Raw genomic sequence first — 23,952 nt, 5'->3', positions numbered from 1 at the left:
AGAAGTCCGGAGGAAATGACAGAAAGTAGACAGGGTGGAGAGGATATTGACCGGCTGGATCAGAGCCTGGTACAGAAACACCAATGCTTTTGAAGGGAAAACCCTACAGAAGTGGTGGATACTGCCTGGTCTATCATGCTCCCTGCCATTGAGCACATCTACATGGAGCATTGTCGCAGGAAAGCAGCAACCATCATCAGGGACCCCCACCACCCAGGTCACGCTCTCTCCTCACTGCTGCCATCAGAAAGACACAAGAGCCTCAGGACACATACCGCCAGGTTCAGGAACTGTTAGTACCCCTCAACCATCAGGCTGTTCAACCAGAGGGGATAAATGCACTCATCTTCACTTGTCCCATCACTGAACTGTCCCCCCCAGAACCTATGGAATCACTTTCAAGGACTCTTCATTTCATGTTCTCAATATTAATTGCTTATTTATTTATTATTATTGTTGTTGTTTTTATTCTTTCATTTTGTATTTGCAGATTGTTGTCTTTTGCACACTGGCTGTCCACCCTGTTGATGTGGCCTTTCGTTGGACTTACTGAGTATGCCCACAAGTAAATGGAACTCAGGGTTGTATATGGTGACACGTACGTTCACTGATATTAAAATCACTTTGAACTTTGAAGAGGGTTGCCAATCTGATGTGTGCGTGGGTGGGTGGGGGCGGGTAAGGGTGAATGCTGTGGCCATGCAAGCCCTGCTTTTAGTAAAGCGGACATCCTTCAGAGTTAAAAGTTTGAAGTAAATGCATTATCAAGGTACATAATTGTCACTATATAAAACTCTGAGATTCATTTTCTTGCAGGCTTACACAGTAAGTCCAAGAAACACAATGGAATCAATGAAAGACCACACCCAACAGGGCAGACATTCCAGAGGAATGTCACAGAGACCAGGTTACAGACACTGACCATGGGTCCGTGGTGCAGATGGAGAAGAGGGAGAAGAAGGGAGTGCAGGTGACAGGGCATTCAATAGTCAGAGGAACAGACAGGAGATTCTGTGGACGTGAATGGGTCATGTTGCTTCCCAAGTGCCAGGGACAGGGACATCTCAGATTGCCCCACAGCATTTTTTTTTGGGGGGGTGGAATAGCAGACAGATGTCTTGGTACATATTGGTACCAATAACACAGGAAGAAAAAGCAAAGAGGTCCTGAAGAGAGAATTTAGAAAGCTAGGCTAAGAAGCAGGACCTCCAGGGCAGTAAATTCTGGATTGCTGCCTGTGACATACACCCGTGAGGGTAGGATGCTCTGGGAGATTAATGTGTGGCTGAGAAGCAGGTACAGGGGGCAGGGCTTCCAGTTCTTGAATCGTTGGGATATCGGGTTGTACCTGAGCCCGAGGGGACCAATCTTCTCACTGTTAGGTTTGTTAGAGCTGTTGGGGAGGGTTTTGACTAATTTGGTGGGGTGGGGTGTAGGAACAGGAGTGAAGCGATTAACGATAGGACGGATGGTAAAAACGCAAAGATAGCATGCAGTCAGACTGTCAGGAAGGGCAGGCAGGTGATAGGACATAACTGCAGCCAGCAGGGTGAGTATCAGTGCATTAGGGATGCAGAATCAAAAAGGGTAGCAAATACAGCACTCAAATTGTTATATCTGATTGCACGGAGTATAAGAAATATGGTGGATGATCTTGTTGCACTATTATAGATTGTCAGATATGATGTTGTGGTATCATAACATTTTCTATTTCACTGAATCATGGCTGAAAGAAGGTTGTAGTTGGGAGCTGAATGTCCAAGTTTACACGTTGTGTCAGAGAGACAGGAAGGTAGGCAGAGGGGATTACATGGCTCTGCTGGTAGAAAATGGCATCTAATAGGTAGAAAGTTGTGACACAGGATCAGAAGATGCTGAATCCTTGTGGGTTGAGTTAAGGAATTGCAAGGGTAAAAGGACCCTGATAGCAGTTATATACAGGCTTTCCAACTGTAGCTGGGTTGTGGACCACAAATTTCAACGGGAAATAGAAAAGGAATGTCAAAACAGCAATGTCATGATAGTCATGAGAGATTTCAACATGCATGTCGATTGGGAAAATCAGGTTCGTAATGGATCTCAACAGAGTGAGTTTGTTGAATGCCTATGAGATGGATGTTTAGAGCAGTTTGTCACTGAGCCAACTAAAGGATCAGCTATACTGGACTGGGTGTTATCTTTATTACTTTATGGTCACCAAACAATTGATACTAGAGTGTACAATCATCACAGCGATGTTTGATTCTGTGCTTCGCACTCCCTGGAGTACAAATCAATAGTAAATATAATAAAAAATTAAATTATAAATCATTAATAGAAAATAGAAAAGGGAAAGTAAGGTAGTGCAAAAAAACCGGAGGCAGGTCCGGATATTTGGAGGGTACGGCCCAGATCTGGGTCAGGATCCGTTCAGCAGTCTTATCACAGTTGGAAAGAAGCTGTTCCCAAATCTGGCCGGATGAAAGTCTTCAAGCTCCTGAGCCTTCTCCCGGAGGGAAGAGGGATGAAAAGTGTGTTGGCTGGGTGGGTCGTGTCCTTGATTATCCTGTCAGCACTGCTCCGACAGCATGTGGTGTAAAATTAGTCTAAGGACAGAAGATTAGTTTGTGTGATGTGCTGGGCTGCGTTCACGATCTTCTGCAGCTTATTCCGGTCTTGGACAGGACAACTTCCATACCAGGTTGTAATGCACCCTAGAAGAATGCTTTCTACAGTGCATCTATAAAAATTAGCGAGGGTTTTAGGGACAGGCCAAATTTGTTTAGCTTTCTCAGGAAGTAAAGTTGCTGGTGGGCCTTCTTGGCAATGGACTCTGCTTGGTTGGACCAAGTCAGGTCAATTGTGATATTGACCCCGAGGAACTTAAAACATTTGACCTGTTCCACTTGCGCACCACCGATGTAGATGGAGTCGTGTGGTCCGCTACTCCTTCTGAAGTCAACAACCAATTCCTTCATCTTGCTGACGTTGAGGGATAGGTTATTGTCTTCGCACCATGCCACCAGGTTCTTAATTTCCTCTCTGTACTCAAACTCATCATTACCTGCGATACGGCCTACAATTGTGGTGTCATCAGCAAACTTATATATTGAGTTCGATGGAAACTTGGCTACACAATCATGGGTGTACAGTGAGTACAGCAGGGGGCTGAGTACACAGCCTTGTGGGACACCGGTGCTCAGAGTGATTGTAGAGGAGAGCTTTTCCCCTATTTTCACAGCCTGGGTCCTGTCTGTGAGGAAGTTGAAGATCCAGCTGCAGATCTGAATGCTAAGGCCCAGGTTCTGGAGCATAGGAATCAGTTTATTTGGAATGATGATATTAAAGGCAGAGCTGTAGTCAATGAAAAGGAGCCTTACATATGTGTCTTTATTCTCCAGGTGTACTAAGGAGGAATATAGGGCCAGAGAGATGACATCTGCCATTGAGCTGTTGCTCTGCTAGGTGAATTGCAAAGCGTCGAGGTTGACTGGTAGGCTGTGGTTGGTGTGTACCATAACCAATCACTCGAAGCACTTCATGTAATGTACTGGAGGCGATTAGGGAGCTTATGGTAAAAGAACCCTTAGGAGACAGATTGGTGGAGGGTCAGCTAATGTTAAGGAAACAGGTAGGCTGCTGAAGGACTTAGACAGATTAGGAGAATAGGCAAGAAAGTGGCAAATGAAATACAATGTTGGGAAATACATAGTCATGCACTTTGGTAGTAGAAATAAATCTGCAGACTATATTCTAAAAGGGGAAAAATTCAAAAATCTGAGATGCAAAGGGGCTTGAGAGTCCTTGTGCAGAACACTGCAAAGGTTAATTTGCAGGTTGATTCGGTGGTGAGGAAGGCAAATGCAATGTTTTCAAGAGGTCTAGAGTACAAGAGCGGGGATGTGATGCTGAGGCTTTATAAGGCACTGGTGAGGCCTCACCTTGGGTATTGTGAGCAGTTCTGGGTTTCTCATCTAAGAAAAGATGTATTGACATTGGAGAGGGTTCAGAAGAGGTTTACAGGGATGATTCTGGGAATGAAAGGGTTATCCTACAAGGAACGTTTGATGACTGTGGGTCTGTACTCGCTGGAATTTAGAAGGATGAGGGGGGTCCTCATTGAAACTTTTCAAATGTTGAAAGACTTAGACAGAGTAGATGTGGAAAGGATGTTTTCCATGGTGAGGGAGTCTAGGACAAGATAGAGGATAGAGGAGAGTCTATTTAAAAAAAGAGATGCAGAAACATTTCTTTAGCCAGAGGGTGGTATATTTGTGGAATTTGTTGCCACAGGCAGCTATGGAGGCCAGGTCGTTGGGGGCACTGATTAATAGGTTCTTGATTGGACATGGAATCAAAGGATATAGGGAGCAGGCCAGGGAGTGGGGTTGAGGAGGTGTAAATGGGATCTGCCATGATTGAATGGCGGAGCAGACTCAATGGGCCAAATGGCCTAATTCTGTTCCTACATCTCATGGTCTTACAGACAAAAATTCATGTGCAAATCCAAAAGGTAATAGTAATACTTAGGTAACCATAATATACATACAGAAGAGCAGGAAGGATACCCCAAGGGTACGAATGTCACCAACTCTAGCACAGAATTACCAAAACACACAGAAATAATGAACTCTTGGTCTAATATCTGGTCAAACAGGGTGAAGTACAATCAAGAAGAAAGCTGGATTAAGGAGGAAAAAGAGAATATACATATTATTGAAAGATGCAAATAATGGACATGCTGAAAGAGTTTATATATAATACCCACAACTGGGAAAGTACAGGCGGTGATAATATTCATCATTATTGGTATAAAAAGTCTACTTGCCTTCATCTGTACGTGTTAATGCAGATCAACAATTTTCTTTAAAATTCTGGAAAAAGTGCCTGAATTTTTGACTGAAGGTAAAACATATCTCTTACCTAAAGGGGAAATCACAAATGATCTAGCAAAATATCATCCCACCACGTGTTTATAAACTATATACAGAATTGTAACACCATGAATCTCGCAACTAACCACCACTCACTTAGATAACCACAATATAATTACACAAGAGCAGATAGGATGCCATAAGGATATGAATGGAAGTAAATAACTGATAATAGATTCCATAATTCTAAATCAAGTTCGGTGTAAAAGTAGAAATCATTCATGCTGCTGTATTAACTATCAAAAAGCAGTTGACCACACTTATGGTTAATAAAGTTCTATATATATAGATAAACCACACCCAATACTTGTGAAATTCCTTCAACATCTGATGAAGAATTGGCATAATGTAATCATCCGATGTATTAACAACCAATAGAGAATATCCATCATTATCAAAATAAACTGAGGCATTTGTCTGGGGCGACTCTCTAAGCTCACTATGGTTTTGTGTAACTTTAAATCCGTTCTACAATTTACTGAAATGGACAAAAATCAGGTATCAAATCAGAAACAACAAAATAACTTATACCTTGACACACCTGCTATACGTGGATGATTTGAAATTATATGCTCCTTCAACAGTAAAGCTATTTAATTCAAATAGTAGAACTATTTTCGAAAGGTATAAATATGAATTTTGGACCGGATAAATGCAGATTATTAAATATAAAGGAAAGTGCAATGGAGCTAACGGAATACAAAACAGAGCAGCAGGATACAGTGCAACTGATGGATGGATATGAAACATATAAATATCTGGGATATTAACATACAAAGAAAATAGGTTATAGTGTGATAAAGGAAAGACGTTTGATAGAATTTACTCCAAGGCTTAAGAAAATCTTTCAAACAGAGCTCAACAATATAACAAAGGAGATAAACACATGTGATAAACTCATATTAAAGTGTTCTTTCGGCATAACCGATCTGGAAAGCTTACAAAGAAAAGTAAGAACTGAAATGGTAAATTTCAGAAAACATTATGTATACTTGAACACGCTTAGATTAGGTATCTTGAACAGAAAGAGGAAGAGGATAATACTCAATACTCAGACAAAACTTATAAGGATATATTTTCATCAACGAAAACAGGATTCAGCACTCCACGTGAGCACATGCAAATCCAATAAGACATACATACCACTAAACTCAAATGAGAGCACAACCCAGAAAAATGAAGAAATTATCACTATTATATTATGTTAAGGTTAATCAATGGAAGATGATGACTCTCCATGGAAGACAGCCCCATGATCTGAGCAGACTAGATGTCGTTGAGGAAGCATCGAACGCCTGGCTCAGAGTTGGAGTCTCTTCCCATGGTACATGGGGCTGAGAAAAACAGAGGGCTATGGGTAACCCTAGGTAATTTCTAAGGTAAGGACATGTTCGGCACAACTTTGTGGACCTGTATTCTGCTGTTGGTTTTCTATGTTTCTCAGAAACAGAAGGTTCCTTGTGGCAATACAGGACCAGGTGGTTAACACACACACACAAAAAAATCAAAAATACATAAAATACAAAAATAAATTAGTGGTGGACCAATCGATTTGAAGAGGGAGGGTGAGAAAAGGTTTTTAAAATGGAACATTTCATGGGGCTCGGCACATTAGTGACGGACCAAGCGATTCGTAGAGAAAAAGAGTTTAGCACAGGTTGATAAAGTTTTAAGGGAATTGGGGGATTCTCAGATTCCTGTAAATAATGGTTAAGGTTGAGTCTGTGTATTCTGGTTTGAGAATGTTTGAACAGCTGTTGTCTTCTGACTTTTCACACCTTTTGGTTTCATGTTTAAATTTCAACTTTGGGTTAAATACCCACTATGTCTGTAGCTGCAGTATGTTTGAATAATGTCTCGGGTTAAAGCTCACACTGCCTCACAAAAGACATCTCCTAGTTTTCACACATTTTGTTTTTGACAAAAGGTGGTTGCTGATGGAGATAAGGCAGGAAATTCCTTTCATAATTTTGGTAGAGTCTCTTACCTAAATTATTAAATTCTGCTCTATTTGAGTAGCTGGAATATCCATTGATCTGACTGCTCTTTTGACTAGATTAGATTAGATTAGATTCAACTTTATTGTCATTGTGCCAAGTACAGATACAAAGCCAATGAAATGCATTTAGCATCTGACCAGAAATGCAAAGAATAGTGTTATTTACAAAATAACTGCGAATAAAAAAGTGCTACAGCACACAAATATAAAAGTACTGAGACAGTACAATACGGATGCAATACTGCTTAGTGCTGTGATGAGAGGTTCAGCAGTGTCACAGCCTCAGGGAAGAAGCTCTTCCTGTGCCTGCTTGTATTGAGATGTTAAAAGATCAATTTGTCCAGCTGACATGTAAATGCTGAGTCTCATATGTAGGATGTGACAAATCTAATTATACTATGTTCTCTGTTTACCTCTGCCTGATGTGATTAAGTATTCTTTGTCAAGTACGTTTACCTCTGTTTTAGGTGATTAAGTGGCCTTTGTCTCGGACTATCACTGTTGCTAGGCTTTCGTGACAAGGATAGTATAAAAACTCTGTACCTCTGTGCTTAGACAGAGAGTCTTCGAGTGGCTGACTCTCTGTGAGTGCAGATGGAAGGTTCTCTCTCGTAGCTGCTACTAATGAAGGTGGAAAAGAATCAACTGTGGTACTTGTTTCATTACGTCAGGTTGATCACCATTGACAAGGTCAGAGAGAAAAGTTTAAAAAAGGAGCGTTTCGCGGGGCCCGACGCATTAGAATAGTGGGTATGACTGTGAGGACAGTTTTTGGTTCTGGGTGTGAGACGTGGGATGTCCGGGAGAATTCCAGCCTCCCTGATGGCCACATCTGCGCCAGGTGCATCGAGCTGCAGCTCCTTAGAGACCCATTTAGGGAACTAGCGCTGTAGCCTGATGACCTTTAGCTTGAGAGTGAGGAGCTGATGGGAGATACAGGCAGGTACACATCAGGGCCACAGGAGACAGAGAAGTGAGTGACCATCAGGAGAGGGAAGGGAGGGCATCAGGTAAGTGGAGAGCAGCCCTGTGGCTGTCTCCCCTAACAATAAGTACTCCATTTTGAGTGCTGTTGGGGGAGACGATCTACCTGGGGAAGCATCAGTGGCCATGCCTCTGGCACTGAGACTGGCCCTGTGGCTCAAAAGGGTAGGGGACGGAAGAGGAGGGCATCGGTAAAAGGGGACTCTATAGTTAGGGGGATAGATAGACGATTCTGTGGACGCGAAAAAGAAACAAGGGCGATATTTTGCCTCCCAGGTGCCAGGGCTCATGATGTTTCTGAGTGCGTCCACAATATCCTAAAATGTGAGGGTGGTACCATACTGGTTCCAACGACATAGGTAGAAAAAGGGTGGCGGTCCTGAAAGCAGAATACAAAGAGTTAGGAAGGAAGCTGAGAAGCAGGACTTCAAAGGTAGTAATCTTGGGATTGCTGCCTTTGCCACGTGACAGTGAGTATAGGAATCAAGTGAGGTGGGAGGATAAATGCATGGCCGAAGGATTGGAGCGGGGGCAGGGATTCTGATTTTTTGATCATTGGGACCTCTTCTGGGGCAGGCGTGACCTGTACAAAAAGGATGGGTTGCACTTGAATCCTGGCAGGGAGGTTTGCTAATACTATTGGGGAGGGTTTAAATGAGATTTGCAGGGGAGTGGGAACTGAAACGGAGAAGTAGAGGATGGGGAGGTTGGAGCACAAGTAGAGACAGCTTGTTGGGAGTTTGTGAGGAAGGATGGGCAGATGTTAGAGCAAAGATGCACTCAGCCTGATGGTTTGAGATGTGTCTATTTTAATGCAAGAAGTGCCATATACAAAGTGGCTGAACTTACAGCATGGATCAATACGTGGAAATCTGATGTTGTGGCCATTACAGAGACCTGGATGTCTCAGGAGCAGGAATGGCATGCTGAGTGTGCCAGGCTTTAGATGTTTCAAAAAGAACCGAGGGGGAGGCAAAAGAGGTGGGGGAGTGGCACTGCTAATTAGGGATAGTGCCACGGCTGCAGAAAAGGAGGAAGTCGTGGAGGGACGGTCTACTGAGTCAATGTGGGTGGAAGTCAGAAACAGGAAGGGGTCAGTAACTCTACTGGGTGTTTTTATAGACACCCCTCCCCCCCCCAATAGTAACAGGGATATCAAGGGGCAGATAAGGAGGCAGATTCTGGAACGGTGCAATAATAATAGGGTTGTTGTGAAGGGAGATTTTAATCTCCTGTCAGGGTGCTATAGCAGGGATCCAATTGCAGATCCAGTTCTGTGTATTAATTGAGTAACAAATCACGAGGTGCAAACCAAGTCGGCGTCAAAGTTCAGGCGGAGATCAAAACATCCAGAGAAATCCAAAAACCAGAACGGGGAAACAGGCAGAGTCAATATTCAGAGGGACAGAGTACAGATACGAATGCTGGAAAGGCTCAGGAAAATTCACTGGCAACAGATAGGTGAAAACACAGGACTGAAATACACTGAGCAATAAACAGAGAGGCAGATGATAGGTGGAGCACAATGAGACAGAAGTGGCAGCAAAACAGGTAATAATGAGAAACAGGTGAGAGGCAGAGTACTCAGTAATACAGGGGCCGGAGTAGAGCAGGAGTGGGGACAGGAGCACATGGGGCATAAAAACAAACAAGAGCACATGACAATACAAACCCACAGACTAATGGCTAGGAGGAAAACACACAAAAATACAAAGTTCAACTGGAGGTACTGACACTTTCCTAATATTGATTGGCATCTCCTAGAGCAAGGAGTTTAGATGGGGTGGAGTTTGTTAGGTGTGTCCAGGAAGGTTTCCTGATGCAATATGTAGCTAAGCCAACTAGAGAAGAGGCTGTATTTGATCTGGTATTGGTCAGGTATCGGAGCTACAGTGGGAGAACATCTTGGAGGTACTGACCACAACTCTATCTCCTTCACCATAGCTCTGGACAGAGATAGGAGCAATTTGGGAAAACATTTAATTGTGGTAGGGGGAGATCTGATGCTCTTAGGTTTGAACATGGGAGCATAAATTGAGAGCAGATGTTCTCAGGGAAATGCACGGTAGAAATGTGGCAAATGTTTTTGCACAGGTACGTTCTATTGAGGCAGGGAAAGGATGGTAGAGTTAAAGAACCACGGTACACAGGTATGTAGAAGAAAAGAAAAACTTAAAGAAGGTTCAAGAAACTAGGTACTGTTAGAGCTCTAGAAAATTACAAGGTTGCTAGAAGGAGCTTAAGGATGGAATTAGGACAAGAAGAAGGGACCATGAGGAGGCCTTAGTGAGCAGGATTAAGGAAAACTCCGAGGCATTCTACATGTGAAGAGCAAGAGGATGAGCCGTGTGAGAATAGGACCAATCAGGAGTGAGAGTGGAATCACGTGCATGGAGCCAGAGGAAATAGCGTAGGTACTTAATGAATAATTTGCTTCAGTATTCACGAAGGAAAACGACCTTCCCAATTGTGGGGATGGCTTACAGCGGACTGAAATGCTTGAGCATATAGACATTGAGAAAGAGGATGTGCTGGAGCTTTTGAAAAGCATCAAGTTAGGTAAGTCACTGGGACCGGATGAGATACACCCCAGGCTACTGTGGGAAGCAAGGGAGGAGATTGCTGATCCTCTTGCAATGATCTTTGAGTCATCAATACGTACGGGAGAAGTACCGGAGGATTGGAGGGTTGCAAATGTTGTTCCCTTGTTCAAGAACGGAAGTAGAGGTAACCCAGGAAATTATAGACCAGTGAGTCTTACTTCAGTGGTGGGCAAGTTGTTGGAGACAATCTTGAGAGGCAGGATTTATGAGCATTTGGAGAGGCATAATCTGATTAGGGATAGTCAGTATGGCTTTGTCAAGGCCAGGCCGTGCCTTATGAGCCTGATTGAATTCTTTGAGGATGTGACAAAACACTGATGGGGGTAGAGCAGTGGATGTAGTATATATGAATTTCATTAAGGGATTTGATAAGGTTCCCCATGCACGGCTTCTTCAGAAAGTAAGGAGGCATGTGATCCAAGGAGAACTTGCTTTGTGGATCCAGAATTGGCTTGCCCACAGAAGGCAAAGGGTGGTTGTAGATGGTTCGTATTCTGCATGGAGGTCGATGACCAGTGGTGTTCTGCAGTGATCTGCTCTGGGACCCCTCCTCTTTCTGATTCTTATAAATGACCTGGATGAAGAAGTAGAAGGGTGAATTAGTAAGTTTGATGATGACATAAAGGTTGGGGATGTTGTGGATAGTCTGGAAGGTTGTCAGCGGTTACAGCGGGACATTGATAAGATGCAGAACTGGGCTGAGAAATGGCAGATGGAGTACAACTCAGGTAAGAGTGAAATGGTTCATTTTTGTTGGTCAAATTTGAAGACAGAATATAGTATTAATGGTAAAACTCTTGGCATGTGGAGGATCTGAGAGATCTTTGGGTCCATGTCAATAGGACAATCAAAGTTGCTGCTGTTGTGTTGTTAAGAAGGCGTATAGTGTATTGGCATTCATCAACTGTGGGATTGAGTTCAAGAGCCGTGAGGTAATGTTACAGCTGTATCAGACCTTAGTCAGACCCCACTTGGAGTACTGTGTTCAGTTCTGGTCACCTCACTACAGGAAGGATGTGGATACTATAGAGAGAGTGAAGGGGAGATTTACAAGGATGCTGCCTGGATTGCAGGGCGTACCTTATGAAAATAGGTTGAGTGTACTTGACCTTTTCTCCTTGGAGCAATGGAGGATGAGAGGTGACCTGATAGAGGTGTATAAGATGATTGATCGTGTGGTTAGCCAGAGACTTTTTCCCAGTGAAATGGCTAACACAAGGGAGCATAATTTTAACGTGCTTGGAAGTAGGTACAGAGGGGATTTCAGGCATAAGTTTTTCACACAGGGGTGCGTGGAATGCACTGCTGGTGGTGGTGGTGGAAGCGGATACAACAGGGTCTTTTAAGAGTAGATGGAACATAGAAAAATAGAGTGCTATGCCCTAGGAAAATTCTGGGCAGTCTGTAGAGTAGGTTAAGTGGTCAGCACAACATTGTGGGCTGAAGGGCCTGTAATGTGCTGCAAATTTCTATGTATAATAAAAGACCAACAAGTTCAGGATGATAAATGCAGAAAATGCAAAGAGAAAGCAAAAACGTTCCAACACATTACAGAAACAGGCTGAATTAAAAGAAGAAAGGAAAGGCTTTGGAACATGAACAGGGTGTACATTATCCAGAGAGTAATATCTACAACTGGTATCATCCTAATGGCACTACACAATAGCATTAAACAATTAGGACTATACAGCAATATCTACGTACATCTTCAGAAAGCCACAATACTAAACACCACTAGAATAATCCGGAAGTTCCCAGCAATTGATAAATGAATGTGTTTGGCTGTGTCGGTAACTCAGGTTTTACCAGTTTGAACTGGGGAATAATAATAATAACTTTAAAGGGTTTTCTGTCCACTATCAGACGCGACCTCAGGTGGCGGATTGAGAAAATCTCTGCAGATATGCAGGGCAGGTGAGAAATAAAATACCACCCGCGGACCAAAACAGAATCAAATCCAACCACGTCTGTACTCAGACTGGGCAATGCTCTGGTCAGCGTCTGTTCTTCAAGTTAGGGTCCGCTGCAACCAAAACCTGGCTGTAGGTATAAACAGCTGTATCCTTTCCTTGCCCCCGGGTAACTCTCCTGACTGGCTAATACATCGGCCGTTTCTTCGCCGTCGCAGCGAGTAAATCTCGGAATCCAGCAGCATTATGGGGGTTTCTTCACTACACGAACAGTAATGTTTCAAGACATTTTCAAAGAGCAAGCAATAAATGTAGCAAACGAACTAAAATAAATTACTGTACTCTCCTTGTTCCATCTTAGTACTTTCTCCCCATCACCGCGTGGGTTTCCTCCGGGTGCTCCGGTTTCTTCCCACAATCCAAAGACTTACCGGTTAGTAGGGTAATTGGTCATCGGAAAAATTCACGTTATTAGGCTACGATTAAATTCAGGGATTGCTGGGTGGCGTTACTCGAAGGGCAGGAAGGGCTAATTCCGCGCTGTATCTCAATAAATAAATACTTTAAAAGAATTGTAATAATTCTTTCTTTTTTCACCTTGCACTCACGTTTCCAACTGCCGTTCAGTATATTATTCAGTGGAAGCGCACAGATTATTTAACAGGCAATCAGCGCCATCTATTGTCTGAAAGCGGCGCTGCAATGCACTACATTTTTCGTATTAATATAGGACCGACGGCGCCTATAAAAGTCAAAGTCAAGTTTATTGTTGGGTCCACATGACGCATAAATGCAACAAAAAACAAAATCACAGGCACGTAGCTATAAGTATAACAACACACACAATAAACAATATAAATTAAAAGTAAATTAAATATTTTTGCAAGGAGGAACGTTAATAAATAATTTAAAAGGGCCATTTTAGTGCAAAGTAGTCACTGTGTTGTTGCTAAACTGCTGTCGGCGTTTCGAGCCGAGAACCTTCTTCAGGACTGAAAAGGAAGGGGGAAGACGCTGGGATAAAAGGTGGGGGAAGGGGAAATAGGCAAATCCAGGTGGGTGGGAAAGATAAAGGGCTGGAGAAGAAGGATTCTGAAAGGAAAGGAGATCCCTACCATAGGGCCCAAGGCATCTCCTCGCAGCTTCTATCAGGCCGGAGGTACAGAGGTCTGAAGTCCCACGCCATCAGGTTCAATCCCGCTCCTTGAAGCAATGGGGAAAAAAACAATCATCTTTCCCAACGTCAACTTTCACGGAACTGCCAGCACCCTGCCTTCTGCTCTCCTCATCAGAAATTCCTCCTCTAACCTAGTCGATAGGACACTCAACATATTTCTTCTCCTTTCCCCTCGTCTGCTTACCAAAAACAAAAGACAGCGTTTCCCCATCTCCACTTCTCACTCCACCCCTGCTTCCACATTCGAGACTTCGTTCCACTCTCCCGGAGCTCCCGATCCTACGTGCATCTTTTCTGGCTCCACTTTCCGTATCCCCGCAAGCGGTCTAAGTGCCACACCTGCCCATACACCTGCCTCACCTTCATTCAAAGCCCAAACAGTCCTTTCAGGTGAGACAGCACTTCACCTAAGAATCAGCTGGGGCCGTCTAACATGTCCGGTGCTCCCGATTCGGCCTTATCTGCATTAGTGAGACCCGTCGTCAACAGGGGGTCCGCTTGGTCTCGTACCGCCGCAAGTGGAATTTCCCGGTGGCGGCCAAGCATTGTTATTCCGTTTCCCATTCCCGTTCCCATTCCGACATGTCGGTCCATGGCCTCCTCTTGTGCCAGGATAAGGCCACCGTCAAGCTAGAGGAGCAGCACCTTATATTCCATCAGGGTAGTGTCTAACCTGATGACATGAATATCGATTTCCCCTTCCGGTAAATACATTCCCCTATTCCCTACTCTGACATTTTACCTCTTCTCGCTTGCCTCTCACCTCCCCCGCCCCCCCCCAGTCCCCTCCTCCTTCCCTTTCTGTTGTGGTCCACTCTCCTCTCTTATCCAATTTCTTCTGCAGCCATTTACCTTTCCCACCCACCTGTCTTCTCCTATCACCTTCCAGCCATCATCCCAGCTTTTTATTCTGGCGTCTTCCCTTGTTCTTCTCAGTCCTGAAGAAAAGTCGACTGATCGTTTCCACAGACGCTGCTTGACCTGCTGAGTTCCCCCAGATTTTTGTGTGCGTTGCTTTCCATACCAGTGCCTCAGGTATATTTTCTCTTTCCTTGCCCCTTATCCAGCCCCTGCTCCATAACACAATCTACCAAAGTTGAGAGAATACTCATCAAATCTCTTCTACTCCGCTCTCTCTCATTCTCTGAAGACAAGCTTCCCTCTTCTCCATCTTCCGCCCCATCTGCCTCGACATTAGGTAGATAGCCATCTGTAATATCCGATATATCTAATGTTCCCAACTCACAACGAAATTCATGGCCGGCCCCAAAGGGAATCCTCTGACTGCCATGCGCTAGTACATTGCCGTTTCCTCCTGCAACCGTTCCTTTCTGAAAGTACCGCCTCATGCACTGGCAGGGGATGCCACGCCTGCATTTTTACCTCCTTCTTCCCTACCATCCAGAAAAAGCCACACACTCAGTCTGGGTGAAGCAGTGGCGGCGCGCACCTCACCCACATTCGTTTACTGCCCTCAACACTCACAGTGACGCCTGCTCAACGTGGGGATACCAGTCGGCGAGTGCGTCGCCGTTTGCAGACTACTTCCATTTGCCGCCGCTTTAATTCCACAATCCCCTCCCAAACTGAATTCTGCCCCGGGCTTTCTGCCCTTCTGCAACGAAACCCAGCGAGGCTCGTTCCCTTTCTTCTGTTAAGTTTCCAATTCTGTTCCTCCCTCCATATTTGCCTCTGTCACAGTCGCCTTCTCCACTGACCTGCAGCTAACACTGCCAAAGTGCTTCATTCACACTCGCCTGGACTTCTCCCAATCACTGAGCACGCCGCTGCTGCTTTGCAACCCCTACTACTTCATCTAAACATTTAAAATTTCTAACTCTTCCCAGTTATAATTTACCTGAAACGTCGAATCTATCTCTTCCACGGAGTCGAATTAAGACCCATGATGCTGACAATGGTAGACCATTGGTCGGGGGAGCTTAGGACCCGGGGAAGCCGAGGTGTTCAGAACCCGCCACCCATGATTTATCATGAAGCCGCTGAGCCCTCAGAAAGGCCAATTGTTTCAATCTTGATATTTTCACAACGTATTTCTGTTCCGCTGACGGCTGTAGTTAACGCATTCCTATTAATTTTGAATATTAATTCTACTTTAATGTACTACGCACATATTTATTTTTCCACCGATTTTTATTTACAGTCTCATTGGATATTTACAATTGCTGAATTTCATGATTAAATGCGACCGATACATCTCCAACCATTGTCGGCGGAGTATCTACCCCTCAGCCCCTGGGCACCGCTCCTGACGCCGGTCTCCGAACCCAACCCACTTACAGACCTGGAGTGGAACCGGGGCAGATTCTCAGCCAGTTTTCATCCCCGGTCCAAAAAAAAGGATAAAGTTTTTCCGTGAATTTATTCCCAGAGTAAGTGTGGAGATGGGACTTGGTCTCCGCGTTGTAAAATGAAACTGTCCCGGACTCGTAACTGAGATAAACTCCCACCCTCCCGGGGCTGGGACCCGCAGGGAAACGGGATGGCGGTGAGGTGGGAATATAAAACCCTTCACACTTTCTCCAGATAATCCAGAATCCATTCTCAGTCATCAGCTTGATGTCTCCTTTCCTCTCCACAGACTCTGCGGCGACTCCCAGCCCCCAGCGCTGACACTCTGCCGCATCCACCTCCCAGTAATGCCTGCCCGATGTGAATCCGTCCGATCCCAGCACGTAAGACCGACTTGTAAACCTCTTTCCGGTGTCAGGGAGATCCCTGCAATACCCGGTCCATCGCACACTCTTTAAATCTGGGAGCACTTCAAGCTTCGGACCGGCTGTTTCCACATCCAGGGTCACAGAAACTGGAGGGGGAGGGGGAGTGGGGGAAAGGCACACAATTAGAGAATTCGTGGAGATCGGATTAGGAGGGGCGGCGGAGGAGATTCGGATAACGCGGCTTCTCTCATAACAAACACCTTGGAAATTACGGAGAAGGCACGAATGGGAAAGGATTTGGCATGGATCCATTGCCAGTGTTTTGTTTCGATGGGATCTTTCGAAGAGTCCAAGGGGGTGACAGAGACAGAGAGAAAATCTGAATTTGTGTACTGACAGGCATTAGTCATCTGTCTGTGTCAACGTCTTCGTGTCTGTCTGTGAGCCTGGTCTGCAGTTATCTCGAACCACCAGCTTACACTGGGCCAAGACCGGGCGCTGTTAACTCTGTGAAATCTGTGTGGTAGTTGGTACTCAAAAGGCACCCCACATAAAATAAGATGACACGCAGCTTTCTTCCACTAACAGACTAAAAATTATCTCAATTAAATTAATTAATTCAATTGATTTGCTCTGATTCGCAGCCCTCCCCTGGGGAATTTTCGAACTGTGGGTTGTTTCAGGATGCAGTGTTTCATCCAGCAGTGACGTACTAGTTGTGTTGTGCCCCTGTGTTGATGTGTTCAATAGTCTGACATCTCCAGCTGACCATGTGACAGTGATACCTCCCAGAAGGTGGGGTTGGTGCTGGAATAAAGTAGCAGTTCCCCTTTAGCCCGAATTCTGCCAAGTTTTGAATCTAATTAATACTTTAAGTTGCCTAATCAACAAGGACAAATGTTCCGGTAGAAATCCTACCTTGCTTAATTCCATCAGCCAATGCTCTCCACGCTGTGTACAATAAGGGATGATCGAAATTTTCAAACGAAAGGGCACCTTCTGACACAAACACTGGTTCGAATTTGTGGCCAGTCCTGCAAATTTAATGAGCTGATTAATATTCGTTAACTGAACCTCAGTATATGAGTGTCACTGCCGAATTCAAGTCCAGGAATCAAGGAGAAAAAGAAAATTAAAGATTTATCACAGAAATTAACTAGAAAGACTACCAAGAGCTCAGGCAAACAATACAGAAACTTGACGAACAGAAATTACTCATGGTACACTGACAGAAGAACTCTGTCAGAGTTTCACCAGACAACGAACCACAACGACCCAACAGAGAGAGGTTGGCATGCACCCCCCCCCCCACCCCGAGTAAGTAAGAATTCCGGACATTGAAAATAATATGCCACTTAAATTATCCTAAATTAAAGAAAAGTGATAAATACAGTTTAACAATCCTTGCAAAACAAAGTGGAAAACCAGAGCTCGTGCAAAGACAAGCAATTAGATATAAAGGCCAACAATCCGAGGAAAACGCATACCCACCAGATGATATTAGGGGAAAAACACAATTCGCATACTAACTGATATATAAAAAAATAAAACGATCGCTGGTTGTGACACGGTAGGTGGCTATATTATAAATCCGTGCAGAGCGTCAGTAAAGACCATGTCCTACCTCCTCTTCCGACGAGATTCCTCCTGAAATAGATAAAATACAAACCTGAAACGACTGAGACAGACCATCCGCGTCCCGACAAGAGGAATTCTACCCAAATTATGATAAGCTGCAGAACATTCCCATTTCCCAAATCTCACTCTCACTGACACACACAGATAAAGGAGGATATTGCAGAAAGGACATAGAACCACGGGTGGGGAGGAGGTCGGGGTACAAGGAATGTCATCACAGGTCTAAGAGGTTAAAATTTACAGCAGGGGCTGGATGGTTTGTGCACTTTTGTCTGGATAAGATAAAATTAAAGATGAGATGAACAAACTTAAGATGATCGATGGATTGATTGGCGGGGGTTGAGAAGCTATATTGTCTTACTATTTTATGTACATAGTAATTAATAATACTGTATTTATATCTATAATAATATATACACTCAGAATATGCGCTGGTTTCTGCTCTAGTTTATCCACTTCACGATTCAACGTATTGTGTGTTCGGAGATGCTCTTCTCACATCATTGTTGTAACTCGTGGTTATCTCAGTTACTGTTGCCTTCCCGTCAGCTTGAACACGTTTAGTCATTCTCCTCTGATCTCGCTCATTAAGAAGGCGTTTTCGCCCATGGAACCGCCGCTCTCTTGGTGCTTTTTGTCCCCCTGCGCTATTCTCTGTAGATTCCAGGGGCTATTGTGCGTGAAAATCCCGGGAGATCAGCAGCTGCTGAGATACTCACAACAGCCCGGCGGGCACCAACAATCATCCCACTGTCAAATTCACTTAGACCACATTGCTCCCCATTCTTATCTTTTGGGCTGAACAACAGTTGAACTTCTTGGCGATGTCTGCATTCTTGTATGCATTGACTTGTCGATACATGATTGGCTGAATAGATATTTGCATCAACGAGCCGGACCAAGTGTACTTAATAAGGAGGGAAAGTCGACTAAGACCATGAGAGGCCTGCGTCGGGCATTTTCATGCCTTACAAGGAGCCCATTGGAAGTCTGTGTGGGGCGCCACTCGTCCCACAGACTAGAGTAATGTGTGATTAAGTGCCTTGCTCAAGGGCACAAACACGCTGCCACAGCTGAGACTCGAACTAGAGACCTTGAGATGACTAGACGAACGCCTTAACCACTTGGCCACGTGCCCAACACAAATACTTAATAAAGTGGCCACATAATGTACTGTATATACAGGTACATAGTATATAGTATATTTAGTAAGGACATCAAAGCTTACGGGGAGAAGGCGGGAGATTGGGGATGAGAGGGATATACTAAATCAGTTATGATGGAATAGCAGAGTGGACTCGGTGGGCTGAATGGCCAAGTTTGCTTCTATGTCTTGAGGTATTTATGTATTTCACTGTAACGCTGCCGCTAAACAGAAACTTCACAGCATATCTCAGTGATAATAAACCTGATGCTTCTTACAATTTACGCAGGAAAAGATGGAAAACGGAATTTGGGTATTTTAATGGGTGCAGCGAGTGGGGTCAGAGAAAGTTTGCGTGGAGCAGATGTACCGGATGGCCTGAACCGGGTGTAGGAGGGGGTGTACATACTACGTTGTGTATTTTTGGAAAAGACTGCAAAATTTCCCAAAACTATTAGCTGTGGGAGGAACCCAAAGTAGATGGTAATCAAGCGCACTCTGGATTTCAGCCTGAGTTCCCACCCCCAGACCCGGTATAACCTCACGCCCACCACACCACACACACTCACAGGCATTCCCTGCATCTGGATATTAAAGCGAGTTCCATAGGTACAGTTTACGTGGGTAAAGGAGACATCAAGAAGGTCAGTGTTGAAGTCACTGAAAGTCATTCCCGAGGAGGCTGCAGGCAGCCGTGGGATTCTACCCACGTTGTGAACCAAAGATTCGTCTTGTGCGCACAGCAAATCAGCTTTGTAAGACTAAATTCAATTCTGAATTCCTGGGGAAAACTACACTTATTGCAGAACTATCACCCAATATTTTATGATTGTGCACTTCCACTGAATTGAATTGAAACGAAATTCCTCACCTTCAGAAACTGCACGTGATCTTTTTGATCCATCTGTTCCTGTAACCTTGAGATCTCCTCCCGGATAGAATTTAAATTCTTTTGAATCTCTTGAAGATTTTTCTCCACTGGATTTAGAATCCTCGCTTCTTCTTCCCTGAGATCTTTGAGTAGCTGCTGTTCTTTCTCGGTGAGAATCTGATGCAGTTCAGCAAACTGTGATGTGATGTGGGACTGAAGGCTGTGTGACTGTTCCTGTCAAACGAACGGTGAAGATTAAGATGCAGTAAGTGTTGTATGATATTGCCTTGCAAAATTAAAGGATGCCATTGAGTCCAAAAAGTCTATGCCGGACTTTCGGAGTATGCTTTCGGGGTAGGCTCCGACCTGACGACATGAACGTCGATTTCTCTAATTTCACACCTTCCCTCCACTCTTTTCCTGTCACTGTTGTGGCTCCCACCTGACCGCGTCTCTTCTCCTCACCTGCCTGTGGTGCTCCTTCTCTTTTCCCTTCTCCTATGGTCCTCTCTCTTTTCCTCAGCTGCTTTCACATACCACCTGCCAGCTTGTACTCCTTCCCCTCACACGCCTTTTTATTCTGCCTTCTGCCCGTTCCTTTCCAGTCCTGATGAACAGTCTCAGCCTGAAACCATTGATGTTCTCTGACCCGCTGAGTTCGGCATTTCTGTTTGCGCTGGCATCCCTCACCTACTTCTCTTTGACTTTGGGATGCAGGGGAAAGGCAGGCAGTCACGGGAGAAACGTAGTGAGTGATGTCACGCCGGTACCCCCAGGGATCAGGGTCGAGCCCCCACGTGTTGCAGCTATGAGTCAGCAGCGCTCCCTGCTGCGTCACTGTGCCGCCCTCTAGTTACAGACATTTCAGGAAAGCATCCACCCAAGAGCAGAAAATCTGAACTGCAGTCTCACCCAAATTCCAGACATTTTTTGTTTCTGTTGCTGCTCCATTTTTTCGATGATTTGTTGCCTTCTCATAAGACTTTGTAAGGCGGATTTAACTGTCTCCTGGGATTGGGTTTGAGAATGAGAAAGTTAGATGACAATAACGTAACAAAACCGCCAGGTGAACAAAATCTGTTTGTTTTTACCTTGTAGTTTTCAACAGCATCTTTAATCGGCAGGAAACAGTGTTTTTTGTGTTCCCGGGAAACTGTACAGATCACACAGATCAACGTCTTGTCCGTTTCGCAGAACAGCTTCAGTTCTTCATCATGTTCCTCGCAGTGAAGTTTACTTTCTTTCTCATTAGAATTCAAACGTCGTTTACGACTTTTCTCAGATAGTTTTCTTAAGGCCCAGTTTATCCCGAGGGTCCGGTCCGCAAAATCCTCTCTACACTCCGGGCAGGAGTTTCTCTCCTTCCTCTCACAAAACCGTGTGATACACGAGCGGCAGAAATTGTGCTGACACGGCAGTGACACCGGATCGGTGAAACGATGCAAGCAGATGGGGCAAGTTACCTTCCCGGTCCAACTTTCGACCTGCGCCTTTGAAGCCATTTCTAATATTGTAATCCGCACTTCCTGATCCAGAATTCGTTTACGTTCGGCAGCTGCTGAACTCCTGCAGTACTGCGACTATCCACGGCAGGCGCTGTAGTCTACTTCGCTGCAGGCGTTCGGGGTGAAGCCATCTCGGCCATTCTTGACTAATCTAAGGGAGGAGATAAGAACGCAAGAAATCAGGAGCAGAAGTAGGCAACTGTCCCTCCATTAACTATGTTGCTGTCTGATCTACGGCTGGCCTCATCTTCGGTTCTGTATCACAGTTGCTCGTCCGTTCAAATATATTTCTACCTTCATGCAGAGCACATAATTACACATGCATTGAGTTAATATATTATTTTGCTACAGTAGTGCACATCGATATAGATGTAGAGTATTTTCGAACTGGGGAGTGAAATCACTAACTGGAGGTGTTAGTGGACTTGGAAGTCCAAGTGCAAGATTCCCTAAAGGTTAACTTGCAGGTTAAGTAAGGTGGCAGATGCAATGTTAGTATTCATTTCGAGAGTTCTAGCAATAAATCAAGCATGTTATGCAGAGGCATTTTGAGGCATTGGACATTTGGAACACCGTGGGAAGTTTTATAGAACATAGAACAATACTGCAGACACAAGCTCTTAGGACCACGAAGTTGTGCCGATCTTTTAACCTGCTCTAAATTCAATCCAACCCCTCCCTTCTGTTTTTCTATTATCCATGTGCCTCTCTAAGTATTTGTTAAATTGAAACATTCAAATTACATTTATTATCAAGGTATGCATGCAGTTTTCAATATTGAGATCCGTCTTCCCCACAGACAGCCATGAAATAAAGAACAAACATGGAACCCATTCAGAGAGAAGAAAACATCAACACCCGCTCCCACACAGAATCGTGCAAACAGTAAAAACAAAACGGGCGTAATCTCAGAATAAAAAACACAAAATCGAAGGAGTCCATATTCAGGTCAGCTCAGTGTTCCGTATCTGCAGGCCCAAAATAGTAACAAAAGAGACCGCTCAGAAACCAGAAACACATCACAACGTGAACAACAGAGTCTAATCCGCAAGCCGCAGACCCAGAGCTTCGGGAGCATCGAGGGAGAGAGACCATTCGAACGCAGGGGCAATCCTTCTGGAGCAGCAAGCCAGAAGGAGGGGGAGACCAGCACACACAGACACCTTACTCCAGCAGCAGAGAGCCAGAGGCTGGTAAACGGCGCGGAACACCAGCTCGCCTTCCACACCCGTCTCATGATTTCAATCTTCTTTGGCGTATTTGATCAGCAAGAAATAGAGTCGATCTTGGGTTCGAGCCCGGTCTCCAAGCTTCTTGGCTCGAGGCCGCTCAAAGCTTCACGGAACCCTCTCTGATACAGCAAACCGCCAGATCGCTCAATTGACCTGAAAGCACACCATCAAAATGTAGACTAAAGGCTCCAACAGTAGCAGAACCATATTTGAAACAAAAAAGACGTTAAAAAGGTGAAAGAAGTATGTTCGTGAACTGTCTGGAGGATGTCCCCCTTGTTCACATGTTCGCTGGCGCCATCTTCTTAATGTATCTGCCCCGGCTGTATCCGAGAGGGTTTCCGTGAAGCTTCATGCGGCCTCGAGCCAAGAAGCTTGGTGAATCTGAGCTTGGTTTCTGGATGCGTCCACAGTGTCCTGAAAAGGGAGGGTCAGCAGCCAGATGTTGTGGTACATATTGGTATCAGTGACATAGGAAGAAAAAGGGAGGAGGTCCTGAAAAAAGAATACACGGAGTTAGGAAGGAAGTTGAGAAGCAATACCTCAAAGATCGTAATCTCGGGATTGCTGTCTGTGCCATGCGACAGTGAGGATAGGAATAGATTGAGGTAGCAGATAAATGCGAAGCTGAAGAATTAGAGCAGGGTATAGGGATACAGATTTCTGGATAATTGGGACCTCTTCAGGCACAGATGGGACTTGTACAAAGGGATGGATTGCAGTTGAATCCAAGGGGGACCAATATTCTTGCAGCCAGGTTTAGTGGAGCTGTTGAGAGTGGTTTAAACTAATATGGCAGGGGGTTGAGAACCAGTATGATAAAGCTGAGGACAAGCCAGCTACTTTACAAGTAGATGATGGATGTAGGGAAGGACAAGCCAATGACTAGCTACAAATGCAGACAGAGCAAAGAGTTAAATTGTACCACACAGGCAAAATTCAAAAGGGCGAAGAATGTACGACTGAAGGTGCTGTATTTAAATGCATGCAGCATTCGGAATTAGGTGGACAAACTCGAGGCACAATTAGAGATTGGTCATCACTGATTCGTGGCTGAAAGAATGCCATAGTTGGGGGCTTAAGATCAAAGGATATACTTTGTAGCGAAAGGACAGGGAGGAAGGCATAGGCAGTGGAGTGGCTCTGTTGGTAAGCGATGGAATTATATCTTTAGAAATTGCTAGGGAAAAATCATATATAGGCTTCCAAATAGTAGCAAAGATGTGGGGTTAAGATTGCAAAGGAGGCTGGGAAAGCAACGTAGTAAGGGTAATGACACAATTGTAATGGGGACTTCA

At 44.6% G+C, this 23,952-nt stretch overlaps 1 protein-coding gene across 1 annotated transcript in view; it reads right to left on the bottom strand.

Annotated features, from left to right (window-relative positions):
• Window positions 1–21,419, bottom strand: part of LOC140198464 (uncharacterized) — a 37,773-nt gene extending 16,354 nt beyond the window's left edge. The window contains exons 1-6 of the mRNA XM_072259548.1: window positions 21,009–21,419; window positions 20,830–20,925; window positions 19,918–20,151; window positions 17,889–17,911; window positions 17,183–17,298; window positions 15,884–16,410 (exon numbers count right to left, since the gene is read on the bottom strand). Of these exons, the coding sequence (XP_072115649.1) occupies window positions 15,884–16,410; window positions 17,183–17,298; window positions 17,889–17,911; window positions 19,918–20,151; window positions 20,830–20,925; window positions 21,009–21,419 (1,407 nt within the window). The remainder of the gene's footprint in view (window positions 1–15,883; window positions 16,411–17,182; window positions 17,299–17,888; window positions 17,912–19,917; window positions 20,152–20,829; window positions 20,926–21,008) is intronic.
• Window positions 21,420–23,952: the final 2,533 nt, after the last annotated feature.

The sequence above is a fragment of the Mobula birostris genome, chromosome 5 (assembly GCF_030028105.1).
Source record: "Mobula birostris isolate sMobBir1 chromosome 5, sMobBir1.hap1, whole genome shotgun sequence".
NCBI lineage: Eukaryota > Metazoa > Chordata > Chondrichthyes > Myliobatiformes > Myliobatidae > Mobula > Mobula birostris.
The sequence above is the reverse complement of the archived record's forward strand: the minus strand, read 5'-3'. Positions and strand labels throughout refer to the sequence as shown.